The sequence below is a fragment of the Cotesia typhae genome, unplaced genomic scaffold (assembly GCF_013202065.1).
Source record: "Cotesia typhae breed Kobodo isofemale line unplaced genomic scaffold, CoteBio_Ctyphae scaffold_13, whole genome shotgun sequence".
Taxonomy (NCBI): Eukaryota; Metazoa; Arthropoda; class Insecta; order Hymenoptera; family Braconidae; genus Cotesia; species Cotesia typhae.
In genome coordinates, this window is record NW_027423774.1 from 17,874,623 (window position 1) to 17,891,372 (window position 16,750).

Consider the following 16,750-nt stretch of genomic DNA (forward strand, 5'->3'; position numbering starts at 1 on the left):
CACACGTGTAAAAATACAAGAAATTTCTGTTTAGTTGAAGGTACCCTGTAATAATGACCTCCACGTTGAGATAAATGAGATTTCACCATGACAAATTCCGAATTTTCATGATTTAGGTACCCGGAGGGTCAAATGCGTCGTTAATTAAGACACTTATGTGTTCGACCCCTGCGAGTCGGCCCGGTGATGCGAGGGTTTAATTTTGGCCCTTTGTGAGCACAAACGGACCGTTGATTCGTTCGGCACCGACGTTTTATTCAGATTTATCTTTGCTGTCCATTACTCAAAACTTTCCCTTTACTTCTATTCGTAACTCCGTTTTCAAACAATTTAACGAAGAGAAGAAGCGAACCAGACCATGATAGATAACTTTTGATCTACCACAGATGGAAAAATGTCTCTTCATATTTATGTTGATGAAAATCTCATTATCCTTTGGTGTAAGTCGCTGTAACGCAGAAGAGACGGCCGATAGAAAATAGAGTTTGTGTTGCTCGTTACTCGGAAAGTAGGTTACCCGCCAATGGTTGAGATCATAAACCAGTGCAAAACAGGAGAAGAGCTCCAGATAGAATAGAGCGTAAACTTTGAGCTTTTTATTAAAGGGTATGAGTGGAGCAAGAACACTTTGCTTAGCGCCATCATCAAGTGCGCTCTCTGTAGTCTCTTTTCTGCAAACTCAATGCTGTATATCGTATAATATAATATTGTTTTTGTATGTATGTACACACACAAGCATAAAAGCCGTGGCTCGTTGACCACCAGCCATTTTCAAGGATCGTTTGCCGCGTTTACTTCCGCGTATACCATGACATGATCTTTCACAACTTTGACCTTATTTCCAACTGCTGCTCGATAAAAAATTTGTTCCGCTTACGAGTACTGGTGTTTGTTTTCTTGGATAAGAAAAAAGAAGTAGTTTTTTAGAAAACATCTTTTTAGCTTTTTAAGTTTGAAATTTTTTTTATTAAATAAATGTGAGGGGTGAATTCAGCAGACAGCTAATTTTTGAGAATTTTTAAATTAATTTCAACTTAATGGTTATAAAAAAAATCTAAAAAATTGCATAGAAAAAATTTGTGAAAATTTCCAGATGCATTTTTTATACTATTTCTTCTGTAACAAATAATTTGTTTATAAATTATTAAAAAATTGTCAGACGTTGCTAAATTTACACTCATAAATAAATTCTTCATTTCGTGAAAAAAATTTTTTTATTACAGGAAAGTTAAACTTAAGATATTAATTTCTTTGATGAAAATGATATTTTTTGTACAATTTAACATGTTAAGTGAATTATCCATTTTCATTAAAAATAAAAAATTACAATAAATTTATTTTTCATTTTCATACATAGCCTAATTTGGCCATAAATGCTACGATCTGTTTATATATGACCATATCGGAAAATGTTCTCACAAGAGTGTAGAGTGACGTGTCATGTGATAAATAACACAACTTACATATGAAGCTTATCATCATCATAATCAAACAAACGATTAAAATGTGTAAGGTCAAAGCTATAAAATAAAAGTAATATACGGATAGAACAAACGGACATTACACCAGTGGACAGTTGAGCGTATTTAAGTCGTGTCATGCTCGGAAAATATATCTATATAAATGTGGGATTCACTTTCTGTTAAACGGAGATCGGTAACGATCAAATCTCCTCGTTTACACCCACCTGAATCGGTGTACCTCAGGCGCAAATGTACATGCACGTTATCGATTCTAACCCAAGTCGTTAACTTTATCTCAATGTAGATCTTGGTAGTTAACGAGAGACCATGCAGCAGCAGCTATATGCACCAGACACAGTCATAGTCTAGTGACTGTTGTTCCTTCTATTCTATGTCTGGTCTCTGAAACTCCTCTACTCTATTACTATCGGCAATTCGATATTAGAATACCGTCAGCGAATGTGTTAAGAGACATTGCGGTTAAAATTTTACGAGCGAAGAATATTCCCAGATTTTATCGATACTTGTTGGTTCTATTTAAATAGATACATACACAGAAAAAAAAATTAACGAATCAAGTGAATAATTTTTAAGAACTTCATCTTTTTAATTTGAGTAAAAAAATTCTTAAATTGAGAAATTTTTCTTAGTTTAAGTAAATTTCACTTAATTTAAAAATTTTTGTCTTGACTCAAGACAATGACACTTTTCAAAATTATTTTCTTGGTTAAAAAATTTTTCTCTTGAGTCAAGTTAATCTTTTTTTCCTGCACAGAAAGAAAGAAAGTCTTGAGTCAAACGTAAATTTTCTTAAATCAAGAAAATCTTAAGGAAGATTGAAAATTTCTTGAATGAAGTTAAAATTTCTTGAACGAAATTAAATTTTTTTAAGCCAAGAAAATTTCTTCTTGCTCCAAAATAACTTTGGTCTTCCTTACAATTTTCTTGGTTCAATAAATTTTTTTTTCTGTGTGTGTATTTATTTTACTCCCACTATCTATCGCCGTTTGTTCTGTTCCGTCATACTCAGGATCGACATGTAAAGAGATACTGTAAAAAAAATTCTCTTTTCTATTGAGATATTTCGGAAACTCGTGGAATATCGGATCTCCGGTAGTGGAAAACTTTTGAATGATTGCTCTAGTTTCCGGTGTATGTGAGTCGAACCATGAAATAGAGAGTCAAAAAATTCACGAAATAGAATAACGTATTTTACATAGGTAAAGTCAACCAACTCTATTTGCTCGGATTATGTACTGATGTACGAGGAATATCTCTTGAAAGCATACTTGCATCAGATGAATATATTGACCTACGAAACGATATTTGCCAAATGAAACTAGATCACCAGTTCAAATTCAATTTTTCTGCGTCAAATCACATATATTTCGTTGGTTAAAAATGCAAAAGTTTCAAAATTCATTCGATGTAAAAGATGAACAAATTTGTCTAGCAATTTAATGCTCATAGCTTTTAGTAGGGTATTGTATTGTATTGTATTGTATTAACTTAAGGTCTCTGCAATGAAATGAATGATTTGATTCATTTAATAAAACACTCGACAAATATTTAATCCGAAAAAATTGTTTGCACATGATAAATTCAATATTCGATGCACTAGAGAATATTCAATCGTTATTACCATTACCATTACTATTACTGATCGCATAAAGCCTACTTTCGGTAGTTGTAATCGAGTCAATAGATTGGTAAATTATTGTGAACCTGGTGCTCAGAACACGCGAGTAACAGTTGCAGTAAGCACGGCACAGCTCGGTGTAATAGTTCCGATTCTGACTGCATTCGCATGTTCCGGTGACATCATGGTGAATGTAATCGATGGAACTTATTATTATTGTTATTGTTATATTATATATTATACCAGTATCGGGCTTTTCCCAATCCCAATACAAATAAAAAAAAATAAATAAAGAGGCCTAGGGTTATGTTTCCTGTGCTTCTGCTTCTGTTAAATTTGGATCATATTATATTTCCGGAGGTTGAGATCGCGTGATCAGAATGAATTGCTCACCGATCTAGTGTAGCCACCAGGCCAATAGAAACGTGTAAGATGCTTGGGAATGTCGACACGCGGGTTTTTCATCGACTTTTTTTTTTTAATTTTTTTTCGGTTGGCTATTTCCTTTCCTTTGTTTTTTTTTTTGATCGATATCTCTGTTAGTTAGGAAGTAAGGTATGTCGAATAAATTTAACCCTCATGAGATCGAAGGCAATTTCACGACTGGACCATCGACGTATAAATGGAATGCTGCTACGCTTTTGAGTCTTTGATGTATCAATTATTACCAATAGCGTTATTGATACTGGACTATACAGAATACAAAGTTATGAGCACGTGCTCTACCGCAACATTTCACGGTTCAACGCATCATCGACATCATTTTAATATATAATTATAATTATTATGTGGAATTCCGCATTGGCTTTGTCATACAATTAACATTTTTTTTTGTTTTTAGAAGAGAACTCTTGAAATTTAAAAGTTGAAAAATTTCATTAAGAAAATTTTTCTACATGGAACTTTTATCGAAATAATGAATTTATGATTTATCAAAAATGACTTTTCGTTTATTTTAAAATATGATTTAAAACATATTAATCTTAAAAAAACATAATTTTAATAATAAAAATCATTTTTGGCAATATTCACAGAACACTGATAAAATATCAGTACTGTCGATAATAAAAAGGCTTTTTACTGCAGATACCATAAGTATCAGATGTTAATCCTTTACAATATTTGTCACAGCATTCATTGTGATCAGCACACTAAAACATCAAATTAATTTTGTAAATAAACAAAATTTATAACTCTGATTTAATTATGACTGTTTATCAATTTTATCAGTAATTAATAACAATGTTTATACATACTGCGTATCCCAAATGCGAACAAACATCTGCGTTGATGACATTTATTCCCATTAATAATAAAAATATCAGATAACCGATAGCAAATAGCAAACTCTTGATCATTTTGATAAAATTTTTATACTTTATTAATAACTGAATTTTAATCTCAAACGATATTTGGTTAATTGACCACTTGAATGAGTTAAAGTTTTCGTATCAACTTGTGGGTGAGGACTGAATTTATTTCCTTAAAACCTGTTGTTAAAACGTAGTTCTGACTCACCAAACGGTCACATGCTGATATGATTCCTATCAATTGTTCAATAATTGTTTCAACGAATTTTAAAACAACGTAGTAATTGAATTAGTGATAATTTTGTTATAAATCTAATAAATACGTGTTTACTTGTAAAACGTTAAATGATTACGAATGAGGACACATAAAATTTTGAGTCGTAGGATAGAAACCGATAAATTATCTTCCGTACTCATTAAATTAATAACAGTCATTATCAATTGTTTTTAACACTTGGCCTATTTTTCGATTTAATCAATTTACCAACAGCAATTACTACGCAGTAAGTTACTACGCAGTAAGTTACTACGCAGTAACGATTTATTAGTACACTTACGCACGATATTTTATCTTTAAAATAAATCGTAAAGTTTATTATTTTTTGTTAAACTCGATTGAGCTTTAACTTCACTGAATAAAAAAATAATTTCACTTAAGTTAGTAGTTACCGATTCTGATGGCCCGAGGCCCTCGACCTCAAGCCAGCGAAACAATCAGGGCTTAAAACGGGCCATCAGTGAGACAAAGCAAGACGAATGAAGAAACTCCCAACTGGCATGCAGAATAACCCAAGAGGCTAACTTTCTTTGTATTGTAAGAGTCTTTCTTTCTTTTACGCAGTATTCGATCTTCAATCTTTGCCAGGGTCCACAATCTAAAGCCTACAGTAAGCAGCATCAAGGCCCGGTCTATTGTGCTCGGAAACTTTTAAGACATTATACATTATGCTTTATTATAAAAAGGGATTGAGTAATAAAGTTATGTTTTTATATTAACAACAAAATAGCGAGCGGTAGATGTGATGGTAAATTCTCCGGTAAGATTCATTGAAAGTGGTTAAAATATGTAAATGTAAATGGACTTTATATTAAGAAAACGACCACCATACTGCGTACTGTCGAGTGGCTTTCACAGACTGATGCCGATTACGGCCGGAGAAAAAAAATAAAAAATAAATAAAAGGGCTGTTGTGTCTGTTAGCCAAAAAAGCTCCCATCCATCGGAAGGGAATTAGCATATATTAGAATTGCATTAATTAACTTACCGAGATGAGGATGGCCATCGCGATGTCATGGAAATATATGTTATGGAAATATAGTATGAGTATATAAGGAGATTGCATAGGAGGAGAGTGTGATCAAACCGTCGAAAGGCAATGCTACGTAGGCGGCTACTTAAACTCGCGGGTAGAGCTGAACCTTCTTCTTGTAATCGGGATCGCTGCGAGCTAAAACATCAACATTAGCAATAATTAACGCAAAATGCCTTACACTAAAAATATGTTAGTTTTTAAATAATGTAATATGTATAATGAAAGTGAGTGCTTGCTAGTCGGCTCCAGGGAAAGAACCAACAAAACACCCGACACGCTTTGTAACCAAGCTTTCCGATGGAATTAACCTCCCGAGACACCATTATTATTATGCTATGATAATAATGTCTCGGTGAGGATAAATTAAAAGTCCACCTTCGCTCTCTTATTTTTTTTTTTTTTTTTTTTTTTATGTTTTTTGCTCATCCTTACCGTTAGTTTAATTTATGGATGTATTGTAATATTACGGTATATTCATCAGTGTAATTATTATAACAGATGGAAATAAAAAATTATTCATCAATTGTGTGTTTAAAAAATTGTAATCTTTAGTTTCACGGTCTGTGATAAAAATTATGCTTAAAATTTTTTCTGAACATATTTTTTTTCTTTTAGTTCATTGTAAATAAAATAATTTTTTGAAAAATTTCAATTTTTGCCTGAAAAATATTTTTTTTTAAAACATTAAAAAATTGATTTCTTTGAAAATTTTTTTTCTTACTTGTAAAAATACGGAAAAAAATACTTGAAACCAAAAGGTTTATTTATACACATTTTATTAAATATTTACAGTCGCCAAATATTAATTGCTTAAAAACTACTTCAAAAATTTTCATGAATTTTTACTGTAAATTTACCCTAAAATAGAAAAATTTCAAAATTTTTTAAAGTATTAATTTTTCGAATTGTACACAAAAAAATAAGTGTAAAACTAATCAATTATCAAAAAAAACTTCTCAATTTTTTAATTTCTAAATTAAAGCAAACTAAAAAGTAATCAAAATCCATCCTTGAGTGAACAAAATCCCCAAACTATTTTTCAACAAGATCGAATGTCTTTTAATTAAATTCTCTATGACTCTATTATCCAACCGTAATTTTTCTGGCCCTTTATGTCGACACTCTATATTATTCCCATTCTCCACTCATACATACACATACGATAGCATGAAAAATAGAAGGAACAAAGCGATTTGAACAGCCCTTACGGTATATCCCGATGTGTGGGGTAATTGACCAGACGCCGAAGTAAATTCATGGTGTGAGCTACCATCGGCTGCTTGTCGCATTCGTTGATTTAGAGATGAGAGAAACTCACGTCTCGTACATACATCCATACATTCATACATTCATACATCCATATGTGAAACACTCGATAGAAATGGAACGCGATATATAGGTGTTTAGTATAGAGTCCTCTATATCTGCTCTCTGTACTCCATATATACTCGTCCTTGGTTTATCTCCGTTCAGTTGGTCGCTGGTTGATACGGATGTCATGCTATGCGGTGGACGTCGTGGTGTGATATATGTGTACAAGTGCGTCGGAGGACCACGCCTACTAACACCGCGGTCTAATTGAGTGATCGAGTGTCCTTGCGGCTCTGGCACCCCCGTTACTATTACTGGACCTATATATGTATCTATCTATAGGGGTGCTGATGCTGATTCTGCTGGTTAGGTGTAGAATGGTTCAACCACTGCCATAAGCATTCTACCCATGGGAACTAACGATCTATATTTATCAGTACCTTATTTCTCTGCCTCTAAACTCACTTTTATGATGTTTTATATTTTTCGACTTGTTATTTATGTAATTTTTTTTTTTTTTTTTGTTGCAGGTATGTAACATTCGAGTCAAGCATTCTCAGCTTTACATTGTAGAATAATATGTCCGAGGCCTCTGGTGGTGAGAATAATTTTTTAATGTATAATATGAATATGAATATGTATATATGATAGGTATGATATAATAGTACAGTAGATTAAGAGACATTGTTGGAGCGAGATGCTTAAGCATAACTGATATGGCGAAAAATAAACAACAAGCAGCGTGTAAGTCGTAAAAATAAAATAAAAACACCGAGTAGACGTTGCCAGTCAGTGCATTATATTAGAGAGGACATTTTCTAGTTTTATGAGCTCGTACATTATAACATCCGCGTGTGAGTTACATTGCATCTCGCACGGGGATCCTTTGCCGTACCAGCGAGCCTGCGAACAAACTTGGATATAAAGGAATGCCTTTGCAAACCCAAGGATAAAAAGAGAAGCAAGAGCAAAGTGACAACTGTGTTATATTATGTGCGAGTAAGATCATACATAAATTTATTTCACTTATTCTGAATATCATACTCTCTTATTTAGTCTAATGTCACGTCAACCTGCGCTATGACTTTATTTCAACTCTTATTTAGCAATTCACATTTTTTGTCATTATTTATTACTTGTTTTTACTAAAAATTTGCAGTCTCTATGTAAATGCTAAAAATAATCCATTATGAATGGAATAAATTTAGTTTGAATTTTTTGATATTTTTAATTGCAACACACAGTTTGGGTACTTTTAAAATAGAATTGAAAAATGATATTGTTGACATGATCGATCGCCAATTATTTAATGGACAAATGTCACGGAAAAAAACTTATAAAACCAACAAAATATTTGAATTTGCCCCAAAAACTTGACATACAAAATTGATTATAACAAAAAAAAAAAAAAAACATGAAATCGTGAAAATGCATAAATCGACATCAAGACCTTTCCATTTCCAATGATACTACATGTAAATTAAAAAATTCATTTTATCAGACAAACACAGCGAAGATAATTTTTTTTTTTTATTCTTTTAATCATCTAAATTATTTATTATTTATTATTTTTACTAATAATTAGTCGATGAAAAAGAAAATGACCTCTCTAATAGCACGGATACGAATAATTTGATTGAAATCTTATCGTGATAAAGTAGAAAAGGTACATAGGTCGCGATTTCTGTTGATCAGATCTGTAATCGATTATTTTCTTTAAATTACCGAGGTATAAGTATTGAATTATATTGAATCATTGCACATTGGCAATACAGTATACTCTAATATAACTGTAATGGTAAACACAAAAAAATATAAAAACATAAGAGTGAAATGAGAATTGATTCTAAAGTTGACGAGTCATTGCTCGGAAATCGATAACAAGCCACGTCTCGATTTCAGATCGATTTAAACTGACGTTCGAACGACCCGATCCGCGATCAATGTTTATATTTTCTGCCTCAGGAGAAACAATAAATAGTTTTAAGCTTATTAGATACCTCAGATGAGAAAAATAACCAGTAATAGTAATAGTAAGAGAAAGACTAAAAAAAGATAAATAGGGATCCATTGCACTGATGTTCAGACTGAAATGGTAGATGGAAGAAATCGACGTGAGGATCCTGAGAGGAGTTCCAATAAGATTTTATATCATCGAATAAATTGCGCGCATCCTGAGCCGCGAGGTATTAAGTATTGAGCAAAGGAACACGGAGAAAAACTCCCGTCGTTCTTTGTAAGATGTAAGATGCAGAACCGATTACACGACTCGGTACTCGTCAAGGTGATCGGAATCGATCGATATGAGCCAATCCAGATCGATTTCACCGATCGGAGATACTTTCAATCCGCGGTTCTTAATGTGCTTTTTGTGGCTATGCTTATGCTTCTGGGGATTAAGGTGATCTTGCGATCGAATTGATGATGGCTTCCTAATGCTCTAATCTTCAATCTGCTCTGAGACTTAATGATTTTTCTTTCTCTTTTTTTTTTTTTGATCAACATACTTTTCAAAAATTTCTTTGACAAAAAATAAATAGAGAAAAAAATTCAAAATTGTAAAAATGAAATTTTAAATCACTTAAAAAATTTCAAAAAATTTTTTTTCACATTAATAAAAAAAAGGTAAAAAGTTGAGCACTTTTTGATCTTGTTCCATAGTCTGAAAAAAATTTCTGAGTTGTTATTTAGTAAAAAAAAATATTTCAAAATTAAAAAATCATAAAAACACTTTTTGAAAATGACTAATTTTGCGTGTTCTAAAAAAAAAGGAATTTCTCCCCTTAAATTGTGTCAATTCAAGTGAAACATTCCGCCAAAATTAGTGCTAACAAAAATTCAGAATAAAAAAAGTGCATAAACCTTTACAACACCACAGTCAGTTGTAATTTATCCAGAGTATCGGACGAGTAATGTACAAGGGAGAGGAGTCACCGGACTCAGTAGAAACAATGCAATTTAAATGTTAAACGGATAGTATAGGACTGGTATCCCTCTTGATATCCCTCGCCTCTCTTTCTGCACTGCGTTTTAACTACTCTCCTCAGCATATAGAAGTACAGTACAGAAATACACATACATCCTACACTAGACTAGATACGTTACAATTTCTATTCTTTCATTTCACTCTTTGCCCTCTGTAGTAGAGACCACCCCAGCTTTGTATTTGTTACAGTATCCGATCTAGTCGAGTCGTACAGTTACGATATAATGCGAGCTTTTTCCCGTTTCACTCCATAGCAGGGTCTAGGGGGCAGTACAGCGACATAGACATGGACAGTTTAAATCGAGCGCTCCTTTATTCTGTCTGTCAGGATGAAAACGTGATGGAAATCCACCAAAAAATAAATGATGTATGAAATAACACATGCGACTCCTCTACTCTTCACTCCTCGCTACTCGATCCTCATGAACGAGTTATGGGGTAGGTCTACCTATCTCCTGGCGGCGGATATTGGTACTGGTTCTGCTCTCGTTACATGTATGCACTGTACTGTACTGCTATTAGATTGTATTGTATTGCATAGCATTGTGCGACTGATGATATCGAGGATAAAAGTTGTACCAGCCGACGGCAACAAGATGTAAGCAATCTCTAAAAACGTCGACTTTTCCATGCACTAGTGTTACTGTGGTAGAATGCCCACGTGTAGTTTTTATAATGATTGCTGAAATAGCCAGCGGCATCTTTTTCAATCTACTTTTTAAGCCATTGTTTTATGACAATACCAAGTATACGTCTTTAAATAAAAACAGAGATAAAGAACCTTTGTGCAATAATATTTTTTGGTTGATAATAAAGTGTATGGAGACTGAGAGTGAAAGAATGAAAAATGAAATAAAATGATGTGTTTGTTTTAGTGAAGGAAAAATTTTTAAATCGAAATATTTAACGCCTCTAGCTTTCAATCTACGATAAAAATTATTTCGAATAAGTGAAAAAAATTCAAAGAATAATATATATTAATCAATAAAATTTTGCTTTATTAAATAATGACTTTTGTTAAATTGCACCGTAATTTTTTAACTATTGACGTTTTTAAAGATATAAGCTCATCTTGATGTTACACTCATCAAGAGCTTTCATTTGAGTACCCACATGTATTTTGATATATTTTTCATATATAAATATATATATATAATATATATAAATATATGAAAAATTGATATGGGTACTCAAATGAAAGGTCTTGATGAGTGTAACATCGGGATGAGCTTATATCTTCAAAAATGTCAATAGTTCACAAGATATAAGGTCATTTCTTAATTATGTATCTAGAGATAGAGCATTTTCGAATGCAGCCTAAATACTTATCATCATAAATTAACTATTGGTGAGAATGATATGAAACTATGAAAATGCACAACTCCAGGTCAAGACTTTTTCAACGATACCAAATTTAACCATAAAAACCCATTCTATCATATAAATACACTGGCCATAAAATTTTGACTATTCTCTTAATAATATTGATAAAAAAATTTATGAAAAAAAAATTGAATAGTAATTTCTGCAGAGATTTAAAGTTATCAAAAAAGAAACATTAATAACAACGAAATTTTAATTACCAATGATTAACATTGCCTGAAAATAAATTTCCATATGCAAAATAACAAGTACCTCCTATCTCTTGTTCCCAGCGAATTAACGTCCCTGTTCTCAATGGCGTCCGGTTGTTTAATTCAACGTTTCGCGAGTAGAGTATATAAAGAGCGAGCACGGCGGATGTCGAGAGAGCTGAGTACTGCGGTGTATATCGCACAGTATTTATATCAAACATCCAGTACAGCAATGGGGTATAGGGTATAGGGTATAGGGTATAGGACGAGACGGTGGGAGCTCGGTTAAAACACAGAGGAAAGGTTACTTCGAATTCGGTTCGGTATTTGATTGGATAATGTCCAGCAAATTAAACCAATCGTGGGATTAATTGTCTCTGCTTCATGTCTATCTTTTTTACTCTCAACCCTCTGCAGTCGCTGTTCTGATCTAGTCTACCGTTTTCCGCTTGCTCAACAAATTGTTTACGTTAATTGAGAACGTACTAAATAAAACAAAATGTACCCATGATCAAAATACGAGTAGTATAACTAGAGTACCGGCCTACAATTTACTGTAAAACTATTTCTGATTTTTTGTACAATTAAAATCAATTTATAAAAAAAATAACTTTTATATAAAATTAAATTTTTTGAAAAAATTTATAGTCTCATAATTTTTGTATTTTACTCATTATTTATAGTTAAAAATTTTAATTAATTTTCTACAATCATTCTGTAAATTTTCACACCAATAATTTTAGACCGTGTAACACAATAAATGTTTATAAATGCATTTATAAATAATCGTTATGTCATTGCATTGGAATCGTAATAAAAAAATATAAATTCACATTAATAAAACATAAATAAAATATATATACGAGAAAGATTTGAAAAATATGCAATTTGATTGTTTCATTGAAATGATTTATGTGAGCCGTAACAGCGGGAATTTAAATATACGAAAACATGTCAAAAATAAAAACAAAAACTCGTAACATATAAATGTATAAATGTACGATATGAGTATCGTATGAAAGCAAGTAGAGTAGACTAGAGTAGAGTAGAGAGCAAAGCATGTAGTAATATAAAGCTTGCCAGGAAGCCGAGAAGGAGAGTAAGATCGAAGACTGCGATTTGGCGGCCGCTGAAAACGGTTTTGCGAGATGTTACCAATCGTTCACACTGTTACTAGAATTTGCGGTGGTCGTTGATAAACAAGCATATATATATAGTAGTATAGTGCTCCCATACTATCCCGAGAGACCGCGGGCCGAATAATTCGCGATCGTGCCGCGAGATAAACCCATGCTTCTCATAGTTCTCGCGTGACACTGAGATAAGACCTATAGCGCAGTTCTAAACGAGGTGTTGAAATAAAACACACACATGCAATTGCAGACATTTTTTAGCACTCTTCCGCATTCATTCCCATCGCTTATCAAAAGCTCCTCTCTCCCTTGCTCTCCTTTGTCTACTGTCTACTGTCTACTGCCTATCCGTCCACTGTGATACATAAAACTCAATATTGTAAAATTAGTTGTCAACAATTGTTTGTCGATAACAACCACACCAACGATTCCAATCTCTCTATTTTATTTCACGATTTATTTAAAATCCTCGCTGTAAATAACTCTTGACAAATAACCTATTTTTTAGAAACAAACATCAATGTGTACTCTTTGTAACTCGTTCATTTCACTGATATGTCAATGATGTATGATTAATTATTTCTGGATAAATTATTATTATTATCATTATTCATTTTTAGTGTGTCTCTAATCGAAAGTGCTATGAATTATTTCCAAATTTTTATTAAAATTCAGATATTCATAAATACTCGAATATTTATAAACAAAAATTTTAATTTTCAAAAGTTTTTATAAAAAATTAAACCAGAAAAAATTGATTAAAATTTCTTTGTTAAAAACAAAATTTTCTACTTGAAATGTCTATTATTTTTTTTTTTACTTTTTATGACCTTAAAAATAATATCCCACTTTCTCTACACATAAAATAAACTTCTGAAAAACACATAAACAACGACTTATCGCCTTTTGATCAAGTGATCATTAAAACTTTGTATTGTATCAGAAAATTTTAAACATTTCTATGATAACATTCGCACGTAATATTATAACAAATTCCCATTAAATAAATTTCGCTTTCCATAATATAATAAAATCTCCAGTGATTCTTACAAATAAAATAGTTATCACAAACAAATCGTTAGTTCGTGCAAAGGTTTTACGATATACATATTTTCATAAATATATCATATTCAGATACAAAATCTCTTATAAATAGCATAAGTAACGACATGTAGAACAGGAATGCAAAGGTGGTCTTAATGCAGGGTCTGAATGAGTGGTGATAAACTTAACAGTAGCAGCCACCGTAGAATCACATATTTGTGGTCTTATTTCTATCCATTCTATCTTTGATTTTATTGCATTCACACGTGCCTATTGCCTACATGTCTAGACTCCAGTTGAGTCTCATGCGCGAGTAGAAAGACTAAGAAACAAAAAGAGGATAAGATTCGTGCAAGATCGTCTTTTAGGCGAGTTATCTTGTGCTGTCAACTCATACGGAGTCTAAAGTCTAGTATCTAACCCACCAGTACTCACTGCAGCGGAGAGACAAGTGAGAAGTACCTCACAAAGTGTCAAGTACTTTTAGCATTATATACCATCCACCAAGCTCGTTTGTTTCACCTTCGCCATTCCCATAAGGCGTTATCGTGTAATATATCCACGACACTTTGCATCACTATCCACCATCCACCTGCAAATACTCGGTAAAGTAATGTCAAGAGAAAAAATACGCACTTGGTGAAAAATGTTTAAAGGGTTATACACACTTGAAATTTTTTTTAAATCTATTTTTGTTTTGTTTTATTTTTATTATGTACATACACGCAAGAAAATATTTATTTTTTCTCAAATCTTTCATTTTTAAATTTCCTAAAATTCATTTTTAAACTTCCTTGAATAATTTCATAAATTTTTAGAATGATGTAAAAAATAAGCTTAGCTTAAAAAAAAATTTTTTTTTTCAATTTACAAAAATAATATAAATCGAAAGAATATCATTCAAAAATTTTATAAGTCTTAAAAAATTCAATTTTTAGAAAAGCTATAGCTAATTAAAGGAAAAAAGCATTTTTTTGGAAAATTCGTATTTTTTTTTTTTTTTGTTTTAAAAAATCTGAATTTTTTCTGAACAAAATTTTGAATTGGGCAGAAAATGAAAAAAAATTTTTAGTAAAATCGAAACAATGAAAAAATTACTTTTTTATATTTCTAAGTGCGTAGAACCCCTCAAAAATTTCAAAAGTATTTTTATTCCTATACTTAACTATAATTTAAACATAACGATTATTTTCTTCCGCAATTCAAAAAAAAAAACAACATTTATTTTTATAAAAACATAAAAAAGCATAGTTTGGATATGACCCGTGTACATTTATCACGAGTGCAAAACGTGTTATTAGATCGAGCCGGCCCACGCGATGGGCAAGGGTCCCAGAGTATCATCCTGAGAGCTCTTAAACGTTCATAATTATCGCCTATACATCCCACCCTTTTCCTCTTACTCTGCACTATCTACATATTAATATATTATTCCGCTTTTTACACCACCAGAGTCGTGTGTAATACCCTCAACGTCGTACGTCATGCAATTATTTACTCTATACTATATAACTTGCACACACCTATAGACAATATTTCCATCGTCTACCGTCCATCGTCCATCGTATCGAGCTTATCCCACGGTTAATTTAACTCAACAATTTATTCATCGTCTTTATGAATAACATTATAAATTATGATTAATTATTATATTATGGATTGCAAATAACATTCGTGAATTTACTCAATCACCATCACAGGGGATAATTAATACCGATAAGTTATCCATCATCCTCATACTCCTTACGATAAATATTAATATATTTATATTAATTCCTGTAATATGAACGTGCTCATGCAAATCTAGATATAGATGTAGATGCAGAATAAATAAAACGGAGCTTGCAATTACTCCCCAATAACTTTCTGGCTAAGATTTATCGATCCACTGAGACAAATTGATCGGAATTTTTAAAAGCTTTTCTTATATTTTTATTTGTATTTTAATTTCTTAAAGAAAAAAAAATTTGCTTACGCATCGTAGGCGCATATGTGTGTTGAATGTGTATGAATATGTGGAAGTGTGCGACGCGACGCATGTTAAAAGGATATCCATGTATCGCGAGATAGTCCCAAGGCAGCAGACGTAAAAAAAGTTTAAATTTCAAAGTATCACTTGGAAAATTTGATGTTAAAAAAATTCTACCAAGATAAATGATGAGCAAGGTGAGGCTTCGATGGTAGGAAAGAGTTTTAGAGAGTTATAAAAGTAAATGTTTCACGAAAAAAAAAAAAAAAATTGTTTAAAATTTTAATTTTAATTGAAATTATTTACGTGAAAAAAATTTTAATTTATTTTTACGCACAAAAGATTCATTTAAAATTTTTTTTTTTTTTTTTTTTTTTTCCCATTAACACTCGGGATTAGCCAAACATTTTCCTCTCGCATTTGATGCAATCTTTATCGCCCCCAAACTCTTTTACTTGCCAACGAGCAAAAAGTGAGTTGATTTTAGATTGCAGCCAATTGAAAATAACCCCTAGTAAAAAAGATAACGAGTTTCATTACGTTGCATAACACGTCACCGCAAACTTCTTAAGAAATATTTATTAAAATAGTTCAATTAGTTCCCGCTCGGGATGAAAACGGACGGTGTAACTTTTAACGGCGACTTTTTATCTTCCTTTTAAGAATCTGGTCTGTATCATCGGAGGCTTTGAAATCTGAGTTACATTTATATTTTTGGCAATGTCAAGATATCTCGTGACAAAGAGACACGCGTCTACTATTACACATGTACTTGTCACATTTATATTTGCAGTCTGCATAATAATAAGCATAATAAAGCACCAGTTAGTCAGTAGAGTAAATAAAAGGGAGAATGAATAAAGTTTAAACATCTAACCATGTGGTGAAGCTCCGAATCTGCGAAGAAAGCCGAGATTTTGTCCCCTGAGGGAGAACCTCGGCTTTTAGTCAACGAAATGTCATTTTAACTAAATTATACTACTTGTCTGTTATGGATTGTATGCGTGG

The 16,750-nt window shown here is 32.1% G+C and overlaps 2 protein-coding genes across 7 annotated transcripts in view; one reads left to right on the plus strand and one right to left on the minus strand.

The window, feature by feature from the left end:
• Positions 1 to 16,750, plus strand: part of LOC141534839 (roundabout homolog 2) — a 258,219-nt gene that overhangs the window by 192,869 nt on the left and 48,600 nt on the right. The window lies entirely within an intron of this gene.
• LOC141534840 (uncharacterized) overlaps positions 1 to 16,750 on the minus strand; it is a 173,424-nt gene that overhangs the window by 104,557 nt on the left and 52,117 nt on the right. For 4 of the 5 annotated variants that reach the window (XR_012480499.1, XR_012480500.1, XM_074254432.1 and 1 more), the window contains one exon: positions 5,678 to 5,860. Coding sequence is in view for 3 of the 5 variants with exons in the window: in XM_074254432.1 (XP_074110533.1) it covers positions 5,678 to 5,755 (78 nt within the window). In the remaining 2 variants the exon portion in view is untranslated. Of the gene's footprint in view, positions 1 to 4,219; positions 4,254 to 4,358; positions 4,539 to 5,677; positions 5,861 to 16,750 lie in introns of those variants that run through there. The other variant, XM_074254433.1, reaches the window with a different exon arrangement.